This window comes from Palaemon carinicauda, chromosome 23, assembly GCF_036898095.1.
Source record: "Palaemon carinicauda isolate YSFRI2023 chromosome 23, ASM3689809v2, whole genome shotgun sequence".
NCBI classification, from domain to species: Eukaryota; Metazoa; Arthropoda; class Malacostraca; order Decapoda; family Palaemonidae; genus Palaemon; species Palaemon carinicauda.
In genome coordinates this window covers 76,811,458-76,831,457 of record NC_090747.1, presented here as the reverse complement: position 1 = coordinate 76,831,457, position 20,000 = coordinate 76,811,458, and the positions used below count along the sequence as shown (strand labels likewise).

General features: G+C 34.2%; 2 protein-coding genes across 5 annotated transcripts in view; one reads left to right on the top strand and one right to left on the bottom strand.

Annotated features, from left to right (window-relative positions):
- Positions 1 to 4,142, top strand: part of LOC137617187 (uncharacterized) — a 12,348-nt gene extending 8,206 nt beyond the window's left edge. For both annotated transcript variants that reach the window (XM_068347068.1, XM_068347067.1), the window contains exons 4-6: positions 950 to 1,065; positions 1,727 to 1,991; positions 2,516 to 4,142. In XM_068347068.1, coding sequence (XP_068203169.1) covers positions 950 to 1,065; positions 1,727 to 1,991; positions 2,516 to 2,574 — 440 coding nt within the window. In that variant the 3' untranslated portion in view covers positions 2,575 to 4,142. The remainder of the gene's footprint in view (positions 1 to 949; positions 1,066 to 1,726; positions 1,992 to 2,515) is intronic.
- The window catches only part of LOC137617185 (mitogen-activated protein kinase kinase kinase 7-like), a 365,910-nt gene continuing 350,040 nt past the window's right edge, over positions 4,131 to 20,000 (bottom strand). For all 3 annotated transcript variants that reach the window (XM_068347062.1, XM_068347061.1, XM_068347063.1), the window contains 3 exons: positions 17,732 to 17,904; positions 12,916 to 13,068; positions 4,131 to 6,567 (listed from right to left, as the gene is read on the bottom strand). In XM_068347062.1, the coding sequence (XP_068203163.1) occupies positions 6,421 to 6,567; positions 12,916 to 13,068; positions 17,732 to 17,904 (473 nt within the window). In that variant the 3' untranslated portion in view covers positions 4,131 to 6,420. The remainder of the gene's footprint in view (positions 6,568 to 12,915; positions 13,069 to 17,731; positions 17,905 to 20,000) is intronic.

The window sequence follows — 20,000 nt, the reverse complement described above, 5'->3', positions numbered from 1 at the left end:
TTTCTAAAGCATAAAAATAATCTCTCAGTCTACCATGGTTTTCATGCCTGTGAGCAAGTAAAAAGAAATTGTACTGGATATTCTCTATGTTCATTCTTCACAAAGTAGAAGGTTCTCCAGGACACCATGCACCCAATGAGATATTACCTCTAGAGAGTTACTGGGTCCTTTGACTGACCAGACAGTACTACATTGGATCTTTCTCTCTGGTTACGGTTCATTTTCCTTTTGCCTACACATACACAGAATAGCTTGGCCCATTCTTTACATATTCTCTCCTCTGTCCTTATACATCTGACAAAATTCAGATTACCAAACAATTCTTCCTCGCTCAGGGGGGTTAACTACTGCACTGTAAATGTTCTGGCTACTTTCCTCTTGGTAAGGGTAGAAGAGACTCTTTAGCTATGGTAAGCAGCTCCTCTAGAAGGTCACTCTAAAATCAAACCATTGTTCTCTGGTCTTGGACAGTGCCATAGCCTCTGTACCATGGTCTTTCACTGTCTTGGGGTAGAGTTCTCTTGCTTGAGTTTATACTCAGACACACTATCCTATCTTTATTTCTCTTCCTCCTGTTTTTTTTAAGTTTTTATAGTTTATATATGAAATATTTATTCTAATGCTATTACTGTTCTTAAAATATTCTAGTTTAATTGTTAATTACTTTCTTGTAGTTTCCTTATTTCCTTTCCTCACTGGGCTATTTTCCTTGTTGGAGCCCTCCTACTTTTCCAACTAATAATAATAATAATAATAATAATAAAAATAATAATAATAATAATAATAATAATAATAAACAGTAATAATAATAATGAAATTCATTAAAATAATTCAATAGGGTTTAAACTTGTGCTTTAATTCTAACAATGTTGCAATGGCCTCTCTACACTCAAAAACGAATCTCTCTCACAACACTTAATAATATTAATATTACTTATATCTGTTTCAGATTCCCACAACCACTGCTTGTTCACTGTCTTTCCTCTGGGGGTTGCATTTCTGGTAGCCAATATTATTTCCTGTTTACAGTTTTGCCACTACAGAAGAGCTCTTCGTAACATTCAGGTAAGTAATGAATTGGCATATTCATTACAGATTTGCATTAACAATATATTTCTTACAGATATTTGTTCCTCAAATGAAAGCAATATTACTTTTTACCACTAGATATTTTACGTTCCTTAGGAACTACAGTATAGCTAACTAAGCTGAAATTAACTAAAAGACAGAAATCAAACACGTCTCATAATTTCTAATATTCATGCAATATCCCCTTTACAAAAATTCCTGATTTATTAGAAACGGGTTTACCCGAGCTTCTACATAAAAAAAAATTGTTTTGTAACAAAATTTAAATGATCTATTTTCATTTAATTTTATTCATACATTAAAATGAACAAATGTGAATGAATACATAAACACATATTTATATATGTATATATGTATATGTATATATGTATATATGAACATATATATATATATATATATATATATACATATATATATATATATATATATAAATATATATATATATATTATAATATTATACAGTATATGTGTGTGTATGTATGTATTACACTTAGTATTGTTACTATCCAATAGAAATTCATCAATATTTTCATAATCATGATGGGACTGAATAGCTGCCACTGATGAGGCGTTGTTTTATTATGACCCAAGTGTTCATTAAATCATCCTAACGAATCCCTCTATTCCGACACCACAGAACCAAAAGAAGACTAGCCAACATGGTGAACGATTGCTAACGGCAGCGAATGAAATTACCACATCACCTTCTGAAGTCTTTCCTGCAGGCAGTCTCCCAGGCCAAAATCCACAGATTACTGATGGCCAATTTCAATCTAGCTTTCCCGAGCCCAGACTTGCCCTCAGTCAACACCTATATTTAAGACCCCATGTACTCAAAAAAGAAATGTCCTTTGATGAAGAAATCTACACTGAAATGCATACAGCTGAAACTAGCTCTATTGGTAAATAATTTTAACAATTTTAAGCTTCCTAATTGAGAATTACATTCTTTAGAGTTATATCTGTGAATAACTATGAAATACAAATCAGTTCCTCTTCATTTGTGCCTCAACTGAAACATTAAACTTAAATCGATGTAATCATGTAAACTTAAATTGATGTAATCATGTGGTCGCAATTGCAAGAGTTGAATAAATTCCATTTTCTTGTACCATCATCATCTCCTCCCACACCTATTGACGTAAAGGGCCACGGTTAGATTTTGCCAGTCTTCTCTATCTTGAGCTTTTAAAACAATACTTCTCCCTTCATCATCTCCTACTTCACGCTTCATAGTCCTCAGCCATGTAGGCCCGGGTCTTCCAACTCTTCTAGTGCCTTGTGGAGCCCAGTTGAAAGTTTTTTTGTACCGGATAGATAATTTCATTCATTTTTGTAAGCTCATCTAAACGTCAAGAAACGCACCGATAGCAAATAACTGTTCTAAAAGGGAGACATTTTTATTTATAAATTAATTCTTCTACAGATGATGGCTCAAGACACGAACACCAGATGGTTGATGAATTCTTGGACAGTGACTACTAGAGTCCAGGTAATATACATAAACTTGAGCCAGGATGTTCAAACTTTTAAAAATGTCTTTTCTGCATATCCCTGTTTGTACTCTAGTTATACCTCTATTATCATTACTAGCTAAGCTACAACCATAGTTAGAAAAGCCCAATGCTATGAGTCCAAGGGATTCAACAGGGAAAAGTAGCCTAGTGAAGGAAGGAAGTAAGGAAATAAATAAAACTATAACAGAGGTAAGGAACAATTATAAGAAAATATATTAAGAACAGTAACAATATTAAAATAAATCTTTTCTATATAAGCTATAAAAACTTCAAATAAAACTAGAGAAAGAGAAGATAGAACAGTGTGCTCGAACGTACCAACAAGCAAAAGAACACTACCCAAAGACAGCGGAAGACCATGGTACAGAAGGTTTGTATTTCGTGTTGGAACAAACAACAAATTTGGAAATAATTTGTATTTTTCCCTTGGAAATAATTTTCATTTCTTCTTTAGAAATAATTTTTATTTTTCCTAACTATACAAACCTTAAGTTCTTTACACATATTTGTCCCTCCATCACCTTCCCCAAGCAGGTCCTGTATGCAATCAAAAGTGGTTGAACTAGTTAGTGAATCAGCAATATAAACATCAGAAGAGATAAATAGAAATAAACAGGTTTTGATATGTATTTCTATACTTACCTGATGTTTATATATATGTCCACCTCCTCACTGACTAGTGATGTAAAGAGAATGGAGATTAGTTTAGACTCTGGGACTAAGATTGTCTTGATTCTATACAATGCTTGAGGCCTAAGCCTTACTGAAAGGAGCGAAAATGAAAATGTTTTTAATTTTTCATGGTAAACATTAAAATGAGCAAACTTTGAGAGAGAGTATACAAATAAATTTTATTAATAGAATTACATTTTCAACTTCTTAGGCTGATTTTGCTTTCAAGGTAATGCTAATTGTAAAACTTGAAAAAAGACATAATATCTTTTGTCATATTTTTGGCAAAACCTATATTATTACTTTCGCCAACGAAGTTGGAAGGTTATGTTTTCACTTATTTGTTTGTTTGTCCATTTGTGAACAACTTCCTGGCCATAATTTTATTCATATAATAGTGAAACTTTCAGAAATTTAATTGTTATGTTGAGATGTGGAAGTGATTCAATTTTGAAAGACTTAGGTTAAAGGTCAAGGTTGAGCAAAAGGTCGACCGAATTAACCATAACCTTAACCCTAAGTTCACACATGGTTGTCACACAGACATCAAATATGCCTACGGTTTCAATTGATTCTGGGAAAGGCGAGCTGGTTTTGAGAAATAAGCTGCCATAGCGGAGGTCTGCACTCTCAGAGTTCTTTTCTAATTCCACTGTAATTTCACATTAATCACTAAAAATTAATATGTACAATTCAAATATATTACCTGATTTATTATAAATAGATGTGTTTCTTTATTCTTCAAAGCCAGAATGAGTCATCTACTACTACATGACTATGATACCTATGTGTAAACTGTAATCTTTCTATAACTCAAAACTGAGATGTTGTAAGGGTAAGCAAAATTCACTCTTCAAGAGTACTGGTTTTTTTCAATAAACATACAAAATTCATAATCATTATTTACATATATTACATGAAATGCTAAAGCTGCCATTTACATTTTTTAATCAGTTTTTATCATTGATCTTAGTAATGATTAATTAATTTTCAAACAATTATTCAAAAATTGGAAAGGAAGACACTCTACTCAGACAGCCATTTTAGACTGGCCGTACCACACACTAGACTTGCCGCAAAAACAAAGTCTGACATACACACAAAACAGAGGTACTGTATAAAAGGTAAATCTGGACTAATGCAAATCTCATTGCAAGTTAAAGAAATAAATGAAATGTCCAAAGTTTATATAACATAGTCTTCTGTCTTATACAGTACTGTACACACATTTAAGGCACATACATACAAATGTTCATTCAGCACAGCTGGAGGCACCATTAAGATATAAAAGACATCAGATGAGAACTTAATTTGTTATAAAACCATAACCATTTAGGAAAACATCTGTGTAAAAGGTTAACCCATAAGCAAAGTACCATAAGTTTATATCCAGTAAAATAAAATCAGGCAGGCTGGTAAAATTTATCAAAAGTAAAATAGTCCAACTTTAAAATATTCACTCTTAACTGACAATTCCAAAACTACATAACTCTTCCTGACATTTCAAATTAAAGTACCCTTAACAGTACGCACCAATATGCACAAGTACACTCAAATATGACTAGCTTTCATAGTATTTCGATGACTTAACGAACATAAATGCCTTCGGTATTCTATTACAAAAACAGCATAATGTCTTTTAAGATGTCAAATTATATCACAGAATATTTATGAACTGCTGCCCTAGATAATTCTTTAATCAAATACAGTTACCTAATAAAATAAATTCTCTGAGTAGTATAAGCTTGTAAAATGTACAGTAAATCACTTTAAATATACCCAAGAGATTCATTAGTTTTCCTTATTTTTATAACCATTTACATCATGACTGCAATACTGTATTTTAAATTACACAACAGCATTTCCAATTTTGACTATTCAGACCAGCAAAATTATGATGTTAAATCATCATAAATATGACATGCTGTGTGTACTTAAAATTGGCAGAAATAAATAATGCTAATAGTTGTAATGCATGTAATCTAATTCTAAACATTCAGATATCAAAAAGAACCTTTCATACTATTGTATTTGAAATCTTACAAACATGTCAAACATAAAAAATGTGTAGTGAACTTTTAGAAGTTATAGAAAATTTAAATATACAAAACATTACAACCTCAAAACCCACTTGGTATGAAAATTTTCAATACCCGCCAAAAACTCTAAGTACGATTATTTGCATCACACAAAATATACTAATAGAAAATGCAAAATGGCTATCTATCAACGGCTACTAAATAAGTGTACTTATTGCCCATTGTCATTGCTTGACTAATATAGAAACAATGCAGACAAAACTAATAGATGCTAAGTTCCTTGACCTCAGTTTAACTGATTTACTGTTACTATAGAAAAAAAAACTTAAAACAGTTGATTTCAGAAGAGTAAAATCAATATCACTGAATTTTTTTCACAAGTATTTTTTACCTAAAAAAAAAGATAGCTCTACTCAAGATTAATTGCAAAATGGGACTGCAGTATAGAATATGAAAAAGTAAATAATTTTCCCCTCAATTAAATAACATTAAAAATTTATGGACTAATAAAAAGATGATTACAATTTGCAGTTGAAGTTTCTAATTTTGTACGACATCAATATCTTTAAATTTGAACAATTTTGTACAAAAACCCGAATCCTGAAGTCAAATATTCTAATCCCACTTCTAAGACGCCTGTATACTCTCAACATAAAGCTGAGGTAGGATACTGTTTGACAAAAGGGGAGTTTTACAATAGCAAAAAATCACTCCAGGTTTCAAATGCAGTTTACTTGGAATGGTTTTTGTATTCAGCCATGAAGACCTCAATCACTTCTTCCAAACAAATACCTTGCTAAATCCTGTCATAAACTGTTTGTTACAAAATCTGACATGAAAATAACCTTGAAATTTATCAACCAGATGGTATTCCAATGAAATTAGGCTACATTGTCTTCTCTTTCACAGCACCAAGTACAGTACTGTATTGAAGACTAAGCATTGATGGTATCCAAAAATTACTGCAGCATAGTCTGGACATTTTTCCAAAGCACTGATATGTACAGCAATCTTCTTGCAAACCACTTTGACCCTTCTAATATTCACAGCCTGAGAATTCCACTGGGGATAGGGAAGAGAAGAAAGTAGACTCCTGATCAGAGTCATGGTGGTGAAAGAGGATGATTGTGACCTATGCCATCACCAGTGCCATCTTCCTGATGATTTTGCCCCTGTTGTTGCTCTTCTTGCCTCATGCAGATCTGCTCAAGTTGCTGCCGTAACTTGGTGTGAGTGCGCCGTAAATTTTCCTGTAACACAAGAAAATTTGTTTACAATCCCAATTTAAATTCTCCAGAAAGGTGTCCACCAAAACCTCTAGAGTACTCCAACTCTTTCTCTTTCTACAAAGGCCTTTGCCAAAATAAGGCTTAGTTAATTGGTGATCAATACATAATCATCATTTACCCATTTAGAATAAACAATACGTGTCACCCAAAATAGGCTTACCGTAATATGTATGAAAGCCTACCCAAAATACTAGGCCTTGCTGTTGTTTACAAGGCAAAATCATCTCAAGGATAAAAAAAAAAACCAACAAAGTTGGTGATTACTTCATTCAAAGATTCCTGTGTTCTTGTCTGAAGTTTCTCTTTTCCACATTTGATAACACTCCTCTATGAAAGATGAATACAGTACACGATTGTGATAGTGTGCTTATATCGCTCAAAATCTTTTAACCCCTTCGCTACGATGACGTAGCTCAATTTCAAAACATGCCCTGTGCTACACACAATAATGCCTCGGATACATCATTTACAAATACAAACCATATGGAAATAAAAAACACTTGTATATTGTAGAAAAAGAGTACAGTACACTCCAGAAATTTCACTAAAAAATCCTCCCCTACCTGATATTAGCTACTGTTTCTTCTTCAGCCAACCAACAAAGTCTTTGGGATTCTAGCCTTTATTCCTGATTGTGTAAGAACTATTTTAGTGTGTTTTCATGTTACCGTGTAGAATCATACCACTCTCTAAGCAATAGCGATATTCCTTACCCCTGGCATAACTCAAACCACCATTGACACCCCCAGCTTAGAGACGTAGGGATCCTCACATCTCGCCCCACCACCAACTGAAACACTTGCGATTCTAGTCCTTGTTCATGATTATGTAATGTAACTTTAGTGTATTTCTATGTTGGCATACATGTTCAAATCACACAGAAAGCATTTGGTAAAGTGTGACGTAGCGTTCTTCAACCATCATCAGTTCTCCCACTCTGACTCCCACCAACAATGCCACCAAAACACCAGTAATGCAAATTGTTGACACACGAGGAGATTTGTTTTTCTTGTTTTATTCCTTTTTCCTCAACTATCAATTCTAAAAAATAATATAATCTTCAGGTCTTAGATACATGTTTCATAGTATTGTTCACTGTTTTCACAAATGAAAGTTAGCCTACTGTCATTATTTCCATTTATTGACATTCTATGAAATATTTGTCATGGTCTTACATGCATGTTCCCTATTTCTAAGCCCGTGACATACCCAAAACTGGAATTATCAAGTTCATAGTAATAGTCACATACAACATGGAATAACAGAAGAACAAACAAACCTTATGTCTAATGAATTAAATTTTCATTCATCTTCTCTCTCTCTCTCTCTCTCTCTCTCTCTCTCTCTCTCTCTCTCTCACAGAAACAGGTGTTTCATTATTTATACAGTACTGGTAAAGTTATTTCTTACGTTGCTATTGTATAGCATTGTATAGATATCCTCTGCAATGTTTACCACTACATCTCTATTGTGGATATTTCCATTTTCTTTTTTGTCATCAAAAGATAAGTTTGTTGTTTACCACATACCTTATAATTACACATTATAGAAAACTTCTTGTATCAAAGTAAACAAATGGATACAAGAATTTTCTTTACTTTCCTGGATAACGTAAAGGCCTTTATTACTGACAAGTAGTTTTATATCTTTTGACGGCTATTTATCATGGAATTATTACGGAACAACATAGTCACTCCAATGAATATAAAGTTTTTTTACAAAAAATCACAGTTCTTTACCATACCTTATAATTATACATTATAGGATACTTCTTGTGTCAAAGGAAACAAATGGATATTTTCATTGAATATCTGTATAAACCGTAATACCTTACAATACAAATATTTCTGTATATTAAAAATTCATGATAGGAAAAGAGACACAGATTTTTTCTGCCTCATATTAAGAAAAACCCCTGATACAAAAGGAGATTTGCCCTGTCACCGTAAAATAATTTTAAAATTCGCGCTCAGCACAACTGTAAACTCCCCACCGTCGTCCTGCTCTCCCATTGGTTATCTCCCTACCTTGATCATAGTTATTGCCAAAAGATTCTGCTCTCCTATTTTATATCAATAAAGGGATTTTGACAAAGGAAAAATCTATTTCTGGGTCGATCTGTGACGGCCGGTGAAAAGGGTCCTTCTTTACACTTTTCTAATATAAATCTTCCAAATATACTAGAGAAAGATAAAAGCATGGAATGCAGAGGTTACAACCCTCGCGCGATCACCTTGTGGGTGTCGTGTATTTAACAAGGGCGTGTGAAAACCACTATTCACAGGCTGTTTTCCATTTAGATAATCCCTTCATCAAAGGGGAGGGCCGTGACAGGCCCTAGAGGATACAGTTGGTCTACCCCACCGACACCTACTACTCGCGCTCTCCAGGTCATCCTTCTGTTTTGGACTTGCCCGCAAAGTTGTAATATTTTTGTGCTCGGTGTTTTTGCAAGTGATTGTCGTTAATTCAACATGACTGACGCTGCTACTTCACCTTTACCAATGTTAAGTACCATAGTTTGTTTTGACAGGTTTTTCAGTACCGGGCATTTGTTCTCTTTCCAGTAATGTGGATTTTAATTTTGGAAGAGGTTTGGCCGTCCTCGGTGACGGTAGCCATTTTGGTTTTGTTCGATTCGGTAGTTTTTCAAGTTAATATTTCCCATCTGGTACTCTGTCATCTAGGTTATATCACTTACGTTTTATGACCATTTTTATTATCATTATTTATTATTGGTTTTAAGTTAAAAAACACAATGAACAATACTGTATTGTGTTCTATGTACTATATGTACGTACGCACAATGCTACTACACATATCAAAACATTAGCGATATATGTTTCTTTCATTTCAGTAATTGAATAACAGATCGTAAAATATTTCTGCCTTTTAATTTCATGATTATTTATTTACAATTAATTTTATATCAATAAGTACATTTCTGAATTAAAAAAAAAACAATGAACAGAACTGTATTGTATATACAAATGCACAATGCTACTACGCATATGAAAACATTGATATATTTTTTCTTTTATTTCGGTAAATAAATAACAGATCTTAAAAAATTTTTCCTTTTACTGTCACGATTATTTATTTACAATTAATCTTATATCAATAAGTACATTTTCAAAATAAAAAACCTCTGCTTCTGAGCAAACATGTCATCATCAACAGCAGCTATACTGGATCTGTTGAATATCATGACCACAAACATCTCCCAAGGTCTCCAGGTCTTCATCAACCACTACCACCAATAGGTACTGGGTTGCTGAAGACATTTAAAGCTGCATCACAGACATCCGAGGTTTGCCAACCAGATTTCTTACCTTTGTTAACTTATGCTGAAACAACATTGCAGCCAGTGAAGGGATGGATAGTGTAGTTGGTGACAGCATCTTCTATGTTTGTTACAATGACACTTTTGACGAGACAAAACTAACTTCTTCCTGGAAAGCCAGAAGAATATTCCTTCCCTGCTTGTGAGCTTCCTACTCAGGTATTTCTAATAGCAATTTTTCCTTAAGGTTTGTGGTGTTGACCGCAGATGCATTAACACCCCGCTGTTCTAGGCACTGGGCATACAGGTGAACTATGTCTGCAAGTTGGAAGACTACAGGACCTTTACCAGATCAGGTGGTTTCCACCAGATAAGAGACTAGCTTTGAGAATGACTGTGGATATTCATCTTCTTTGGTCTTCTAGGGTGCAGAACTCACTCAACCACCAGTAGCAGTAACTGCCACACACACAAAACCTCTAAATGACAAAGGGACAAATGGTTAGCCAAATTTCTCACTGCTCCCATACAAAGCGTAAGGAACAAGCGTTTTATCAAGCAGCCGTGGCGGCCCAGCAAACAACCAAAGAGTTTGTTTCTTCCATAGAAAATTTGGGAAGAAGGTTTGAAAGAGAAAGCAAGGGTGCATCCTGGCAAACAACATGCATCAGGACATTCCCCAATATATAACCAGTGATAGGAAAAATAGTTTTACACAGCCTTATAGAGTTCCATTGCTGCCAGCCTCGGGACAGAGTTAAACCATGCCATGGTATACAACCCAGAAGCCAATGGCATGGTTGAGTGTCTCCATAGCTCCCCTAAAGCAGAGCTCACTAGCAAATGTCAGGATGGGGGGAGGAAAAGGATATACAATGGATAGTTTTTAGGGCTGAGAACAGCCCTACATGCAGACCTCAAACTGCAATCTACCAAAAATCTTTAGCAATAGCTGCAGGCGTATTTCAGGATCCAAACGAACCTAGTCCCTTATAGTGACAGTAAAGAAATATTAGTTATTGTTCCAGCAAGACAAACAAACCTCAGCCAAGAAATCTTATGTCCCTCCAAAACTAGAACATGCCAAACATGTGTTCGTTAGAATAGGTTTACGACAACTTGCATCACCCACATACTCGGGTTATAATCACATACTATAGAAAAAAAGAAGCATGATGAAATGTTAGTGGAAGGCTAAAGATACCTGAGTATCAGTAGACAGGCTTAAACCAACATATATCCCAGAGAATGCTTCTATTACCAGTTTTTTTTTTTTTTTTTTTTTTTTGAAAGGGGAGTATTGTAAGAACTATTATCCAGTGTCTCACGGGAATATTCTGGTCCCCAATACACATCCCCACCCAAGCCTTAGACGGCGTGAAAATGGACTTGCAACAAGCACATGATGTCGATATTTTTGTTAATTCCACGAGCAACGGCACTTCATCTTTAAAAATATTAACTCATCAAACTAAAATCTAATAATGAATAGGGTATGTAAGTTTTCAATTCAGATGTTTCAAATGTTTTTTTCTTATCAATAAAATATGTTCCAAGCAATTAATGGGTGTGGATTTTAATTGTGTTCTGTACCTCTTTAGATGAAAATTTTTTCTGTTACCTTTCTGCTTGAAGGAGTGGCTTTGTCAGATTTGTGTAAATAAACTAACTGACATCACCCAGCGATTCGGTCAAAACCCTGACCACAAAATTTGAGATCTTCACTCTTCTTCTGACAAAGACAGCTCTTGCTCCAAACATTTCTGGATTTGTAATTCCCATCTTGGTGAATGGCAAGGTATCACAGTATGATAATTGTGTATTCAGTGAATCAAGGACGAGGGCTTATCCTTTCACCACCTTGACTACAGTGAGGCAAAATAAGGTATGGTATAAGACCACATTTGGTAATAAAAATAAATGACCTGCACCTCACTCAATCTTAAATTCAGTATTATTTAAGTTCCGTGCAATCTTTACACCACCCGTTAACTATATACAAAGCAATGTAAAGGCCGTTACCCTTGTTACAGCTATCCCACGCTGGCAGCCCCTGTCAATTCAGGTGTGGCTATCTAACTAAACATGTGTTAAACTACAAGTAATGTATCGTTCAAATATTTCAAGTCTGCAGTTTTATTGAAAAAGGCAATATTTCTCTATATTTAATGGTGTCCATCTTGAAAAATAGCCGCCATCTTTAATTTTTTGGTGGCTAATGAATTATATAAAAAAAAGCAAACCCCAATTTTCATGCTTGTTTCTGGAAATGAAAGATTCTAATTTACTGTTATCTGCTCCACAATAAGATACTGCATGAATCATAAAAAATTTGAGTAACATTAAAAAAAAGCAAAAAATACATTGAATCTCTACTGAGCTACATTAAAAAAGTTTAATTCAGTATCAAAGAAAATACTGGCCACACTTTTACCTCTAAAGTAAGAGTTCTTACTTGTAGCAATACAAACAATATACTAATTTAAGTTAAGATGGGCACTAATAACCAGTTCTTCAGAACGATGGACTTGCAATTTTTAAAGAACAGAGAGAATATTGTTCCTAATACCACAAAACAGATTCTCAATTTTGACACGCAAGGGAGATTTCTCAAGGTAAGCATTCAAAGCACTTAATGGGCAGAGGAATCTCCTCTGGTTCTTCACCAAAGAAGTAATTTAGAGTAGGCTTTTGGCCTTAAAATCATTCTTAGATTTGAATACTGGTACTGTTCAAGTTTCAGTATGCCTTCTGTAGAAGTGAAACTAACAGTTGCAAGACAAGGCTTCTAATTTGTTTAATTTCCTGGCAAGTGTAAATATTTGGAAGTTTCAATGAAATAATTACATTTCTTGATCACAGAATTTTGTTTTAACAGCAGACCAGGTTGCATTCATGTAGTAATAGGAACAATAACTATAGTGAAATGGAATTCAAACATGTTCCTTGTAATACTGTATAATAATAGATTTCTAATATGAAAATCCTTATCCTTTGAGGAAAAAACATGGGATCAATCCACTTACCCTTTTGTTTTCAAGTTCTCTGATCTTATCTTGATACCTCTGATTACCCAAATGCTCCAATTTCTCAGCCTGAGATAATTTCTCTTCCAGATCGCCCTTTTTATGCTGCAAGTTGAATATTTCTTGCTGCAACACTAGGTACTTCTTAGCCATCTGAAGAATATAAACAAGTTAGAAAAAAAGGTAAAAGCAAACCAGTTTTGTGAAAAAATCTATAAAATTACGCTTCTGAGAAAGTAAACAATTTGCAAAAGTGTCATAGGAATAAGAAATAGAATTATGATGCTGAACTAATCAGAGCATAATACACTATTGAGGCCTTTATAAATTGCAAACACAGGCTACTAGTATCACCATATAAATACAAACAAGACTACTATAAGATTCTCAAGTTTGATATCCCAAAACATATTATTGTATACATGAGAGATTTTAGCCCTTTGTAAATATAAAATCCAAAGCTGTTGAAGACTTCTTCAATGAATACCTCTGCAAGAGCAAACATTGTCATTAGTTGCTTAAGATTATGACAGCTAAAAATATACAGGTATGCAGGAACATTAAAATACAATTGAAAAGAACCAAAAGTATGCAGAAATGTTAAAATATATTTTGTACACTTTCAATATCATTAGAAAAAAATATCATACCCATACCCCAACAGCTTTAGCTTTACATTTAGCTTTCACATGGCTGGCTCAAAGTTTTTTTTTAATAAATTTATTCTCCCTTATCTAATATATTGCAACTCCTTAAACATCTACTGATTGGATAAATTGAAACTGTTGAATCAGACAAAACACTGTTACGGATGTGTTTCCAATGTCCTGGGTTGACATAATTTAACAGTAGGTAAAATGGAAGTCAGTTCTAAGATGGAATAACACCTTTCTTTACACTTAGACTTCAATCTAATTACAAACTTCATCCTAGTTCCATGATAATACTTCAAACAGCATACACTGAGATTCATTAAATTATTCATCACAGCATATCATAGTTTAATAAGATCAGTAGAAAACAACTCAAGATCTGCATAGGGCTTGATGGAGAATGTTCTTAAATGAGAAATGAAACTGGTCCAAAATAATGTTGAAGGTCTTAAACAGCTAGGTGGGAAGAAACTAAAGAGGGTGAATCAAAATTGCAGTGGATTGCAGAAAGCAATACTTTGAGCCAATAAAATGAATCTTTAGAACCATCTGACAGTACTGTACTGCACAAAGCACACTATAAGCAGTAACCTTCAATAGTGCGTTCATAAACATAGGTTTCAATTATTAGCTTTCCTTTAAAAAATGAAAAGTAATTGTTTCAGTATTAAAAAACAGTAACACTTCCAAGGTAATGGAGTTAAGCACAATATTAAACCTCTTTATTTAAAAATATATACTCAAAGGCTTCAAAATATGAAAATAACAAACCACTGAAACTTGATACTAATAATATTGCAACAGGCAAATAAATTATGCCATCTGGGATATAAAACTTTGTAAATAAATCATTATAAAGGACTTAAATCGTGAATAAAAAAATATATTGAATTTTAACCAACACGAATAAATTTCAGTCAAAACATATTACTAGGAACAAATAAATGAGGCCAGGTAGGACAGCTAAAAGTGTAAATTCCACTTTTTCAAGGTATGAAAAACAATTGAAATGTGTCTTTTACTCTCAAAAACAACACTGCTCCACCTAAAGGGAACTAAACCTTAAATGGAAAACTATTATCAATGGGAACATAAAGGACATGGATATTTATGAGCAAACCTGAGACTTCACTACTAGCCAATTACTTTGTCATTCAATATTTTGCACTGACACAGTGCAATACTAAAAAATTACTCCCAATATGCCTTAAATTTACAATCTTCTTTTACCCTTAACCATGAAGCTGGATTACCTATGTAAAAAAAGTTTATCATACCACTATCAATAGAGTACTGTATAAGTGTAACAATCTCAGAATTGTTATTATCACTAGCCAAACTACAACCCTAGTTGGAAAAGCAGGATAGCTAAGCACAACTGCTCCAACTGAGAAAAATATTCCACTGAGGAAAGGAAAATAAGGAAATAAATTATACGATTAGTAATCAATAAAGAATACAAAACACCTTAAAAGAGACTTATGTCAACCTGTTCAACATAAAAACATTCGGTGAAAGTTTAAACTTTCAAAGTTTCACCGATTCAACTGACTGATAAGGAAGATCATTCCACAATGTGGGCACAGCTGGAATAAAACTTCTGGGATACTGTGAAGAGTTAAGCCTTATGATGGAGAAAGCAAGACTATTTGAACTAACTTCATACCTAATACTATTATTATTATTATTACTAGCCATGCTACAACCCTAGTTGGAAAAGCAAGATGCTATAAGCCCAAGGGCTCCAATAGGGAAAAATAGCCCAGTGAGGAAAGGAAATAAAGAAATACATAAATGATGTACAGTCTGGGAAGAACTGAAGGCAAAGGATAGTCAGAATTAAGAAAATTTTTCACACAAGCATATCGAACTACAGTAACTAAGCAGTGGTGCCAGATATTAATATCAAGATCAGGAATAAAAAAAATAATAGACAGCAAGTTTTTGTTCAAGAAATTATGATGAGAGTCAACAGCTGAAGACCAGATAAGAAAACAATACTCAAAACAAGGGTAGAATGAAAGAATCAAAACATTCTTCAGAATAGAATGATCACCAAATAAACTTTCTCAATAAGCCAATTTTTTTTTAAAATTTAAGTTTTGGAAATTGGGAGGTAATCAGTAGGGCTTGAGCTACCACAAACACATTTACCTATTGGAGTAACATTACCAATTCTCCAGGTTCTTTCAATCTCGAAATAAAAAGGACTTAACAACAGTAATTGAAATATGAGAAACAAATATAAAAAGAAGCACACAAAAAACCAATTGATTTATTCATAAACTTATTTACAGTACAGAGAAAATTAATGTTGCAGCTCCTTATACTTTCAATGGCCTAGATTAATTCAAGATATTGAAAAGAGGCAAATGGGTTAGAAAGTAGAGTAATAAAATACTTAAATGGAGAGTTATCTTCAATGCTGAAATAAGCTTGAGCATGTCGTACAAAGGCTAGCTACTTCTCTTCATCACTGATTTGATAAAACTTAGTGGAGATAGGTGTTTGATGGCTGAAGGGGAGACTCCCACCAGAAACTAATTCCCTCCGACTTCTACTTTTCTTAACAGTTTCTTAATCCTCCCTTTTCTTCATTGTTCCTCTCTGTTTACAAACTGATGCGTGGGCAGAACTAATTACAACATTACCATGTAAGGAGTTACTTTTATATCCTGCAACCTGATTGGTTTCCTCGAATACGCCAACTTTGGTCAAGCTCTAAAAGCTTCAAGAGAAAGTCTTCTGGTACAATCTGGCCTTGATGTGTTGCCAATAACAAAAGTATGGCATGCCTAAGGAAGCCAAAAGGTGATGCTTCCAGAAAGTAAAGGATTTTGAGTGAAGGTCAGTTGCTCCCAAAATGCTGCTGACAGTAATAAAGGTGATGTAATCTTTGACCAAACACCAGCTGGATATCTTCTCTTGGAAAAGAGTGTGTTCCTATTATATATATTCCTTTACTATAATTGCATCTATCCATGGCAATCAGTGCAAAATAAATAACAGGGAAGATAAAGTGACCAAAACTTCTGTATTTATTGGTACATTACTGAAAAGATTTTTGCTACAGCGGAGATACATTTTTGGACGAGTTTTTTCAACTGAATGAAAGAATGTTACCTATGTATAAATAAAATTTCATCTTAGGTCTATAGACCATGTAGAGGTCCTGTTAGCTATGAGATACAGTATGTTGAGAGTGTTCAAGTGTGGAGTGTGACAGATGATCTTAGTTACCTATGAGGCTGTTAATAACAAGACTGTTACATACCTGACTATTTACTTTTCATAGAGCCAAAAGTTTAATCATATACGGTATATCAAATATTAGTAATGACTTAGACCTATACACTGGTATGGCAACAAAGATTATCAAAGATGTATATATATTCTCTTCTTGGTAAAATATTATAATTTCATAAAAAAAAGAAAATGTAAAATATACAAAAATTTACAAGAAAAAGACCTGTGTATTCAATGAACTAAAAAGTTTGATATTTTTTCCCTTCCTCAATGGCCCTGAGGCCTCAATGTGAACTACAACTGACCTCTGACGTCTTGTCATGAGACTAGGCAACACCTTGTTTACTGGATATGTCAGGTAGTAGCATTAAATCTGGTCAGTATCTAAATGGGTAACCAGATATCATCTGTATACAAGATCCCACTACAATCCTTAGGGCATGGGTATGATGAAAAGAATTCCAGAGCCTAACACAAAAAGTATCATGTACCACAATATTTTCCAAAAGTCTACATAGAGCGTGAGTGAATAGTTCTTACTCTTGTACTAAGACCTTTCTCTCTGATATATGATTCACACAAAGGGGATACCACCTACAGTTTACCTTGCTTAACACACTGAAGAAGGAAGTAAAGGTTCTTTGCAACATTCTTTGTTAGTCCAGCTACAAAGATTCCTGCATATTCCTCTAAGTCTGTTCTCCACCAACTGACAAAATTCTTTAACTTACCCTAACTCTTAACCTTTCTTATTTACCAAAATAAACTCTTTGCATGAACCCAATGAGCCATGTAGAAAAACTTAGGCTCTCGCTAAACTAATTCATTATAATAAATTGATGATGATCCCAGATACTTGATGGCATACTATGATTGAAAATATATAGTCTCCTGAACTTGTCAGCAATGGCACTTACCTCCTTGTGTTCAGAGAACATGCTGAGAGATTCTGGACAAGAAAGTACAGGCTCAATTGGCCGTAACTCGGTGTCTAACAACTCCCAGTAGGGACCGAGGTCTTTGTCATCTGCAGCCCCACCTTCATGGCCTCCACCTCCACCACCTCCTTCACCAATGTGACCTCTGCTATCTGGAAAAGATGAGACAAATTAAGACCTTCAAGTTCTCTCAGAATAATAACACACCTTTTACTATAAATTGCAATTTATGTACAAAAATGCTCTAACTTTAATCAGGGTATTTGAACAATGTCAGTTATATAACAATTCTGACATCAATCATGGTATTAATACAATATCAGTTATATAAAAACAAATCTTACTAGTCCAAATTGAGGACCAACAATACACTGCAGTAATAAATTCGAAATAATGGGATTTTGTCAAAGATTTTATTTTTAACATGGAAACCTATTTGCTGCTGAAGGTGACAAGCTGCATAATGTGATCACTCATGCCTAAATCCTTGATGAGTATGTACCAACGATCTTGAATGCAGATGTGACTAATCAAAAACTGTATGAAGACTACATGTTAGAGCAAATCAATGATTATGTCAACCTTTGAACACCAGTTATGAAAGTGAACATGTTCATGTCTGCAAACTAGAAAATGCCATTAAAACTCTGAGACAGGACTGTGGATCTAAAGGAGATCGAGGAGTTATATGGTAGATTAATGGTCCTGGTCAGCTTCATCAACTACAGTACATCAATCAGAAAGAGTCCATTTGGAATCACGAATTCACTCTGACCCAAAGAACCATTTTTCCTCAACAAGCTGGCAACAGCAGAAAATTCACATAGGATGAAGGCTAACCTACCAACTATCCTACTGCAGAGACTCTAGAGTACTACAGTAAATCACACAAACCGGTAATCAATTCTCTCTTCAGGGCATACTAAGAGCAAAGAAGAGACTTGCTATTAAGGACAGCAATCGTGAAAAAGTATACACACTGTTGATCTACCAGGCTGTTGTGGCATCACTGGGAAACTCATCAGATGCACAGATAGTTTTCTTCTCCCCAGAAACTATGACCTCAAACTCAAGAACAGGTCCATTTCCTTGTCTTTTGACATTATGGGAATATTTTCTCATATAGGCAAAGCAACCTAACTGCAATTCTACATGAAGGCAGATAGAGATGTAATCAGCTATCCACAGCTTCTTCTTTCAACAGAGGCAGAAGTGACCAAAACTATGTTGACCACTCTGGCTAGCTTCATCTGTGCAGCCTACTCCCACAAAGACATATCTATATCAAAACCTTCTCCAAACTGTGATGGCATCTCTTCTGCAAGCATATGGCAGAAAGTGACAAGCTACCTTCTACCCTTAGAGCCCTGAGACAAAAACTCCAGAGAGTCCATATCTAAGCCACAGTGTGGAGAAAGACCAGCATTGCTCTTCAGATCCCTCAGTTAGATCCCCTGCAGAATGGTTACCTCATGGAATTCGATGGATAGCTGAAATCAACCATGACAGATGCCCTTCCAGCTCCAAAGGCCACCATTGAGATGGTTAGCTACCAATGTAAAACACTTCTTCTGCCAGATGTTTTTGTAGAACAAAGAACTTATCCGTAACCAATCTTTTCCAGTGCAACAGTGAGTATCAGAACAATGAGAATACAAGTATGAAACTGATGATGATGATTATGGTTATGATATGAAAAGACCCCTTGGTTGCCTAAAAGACTAAACTTATTTTTGTCATGAAGGGCATGTCGGTTCTTAATGAACATCAACTTGATGTAAGTTCCATGTCTGATCACTTGTTGAACATTCAATAAAATAAAATATTTCAGTCAAATAAGTTTGTTTCATGAAAATTATTTGAAAACAATTACTCGAAAACAATTATTTGAAAATTAACTTCAGATATTTGAATAGAAAATTGTTCCATAGAAAATTATTCTAATAGGCAATTGTTCAGTGGTAATTATTCAAATTGTCTTTAATAATGATAATAACATTATTGTTTAAAAGGAAATTACTCTAATAAGTAATTGTTCGAAGTAATAATTCAACACAGCTTCTCAATAATGATGTCTTTTTCACTTACGTCAGTGCCTGTATCGAAACATTTGTGATTGTGGTCTGAAGGTAAAACATTATAAAGATTCAAAATTTATTCTAAGAATTTGAGTGTTGTTAGCCCTAGCCTTTGTCTCCTTAGACAATGTTACTGAATCATTTGATACTTATTAGATTCAAATATTCAT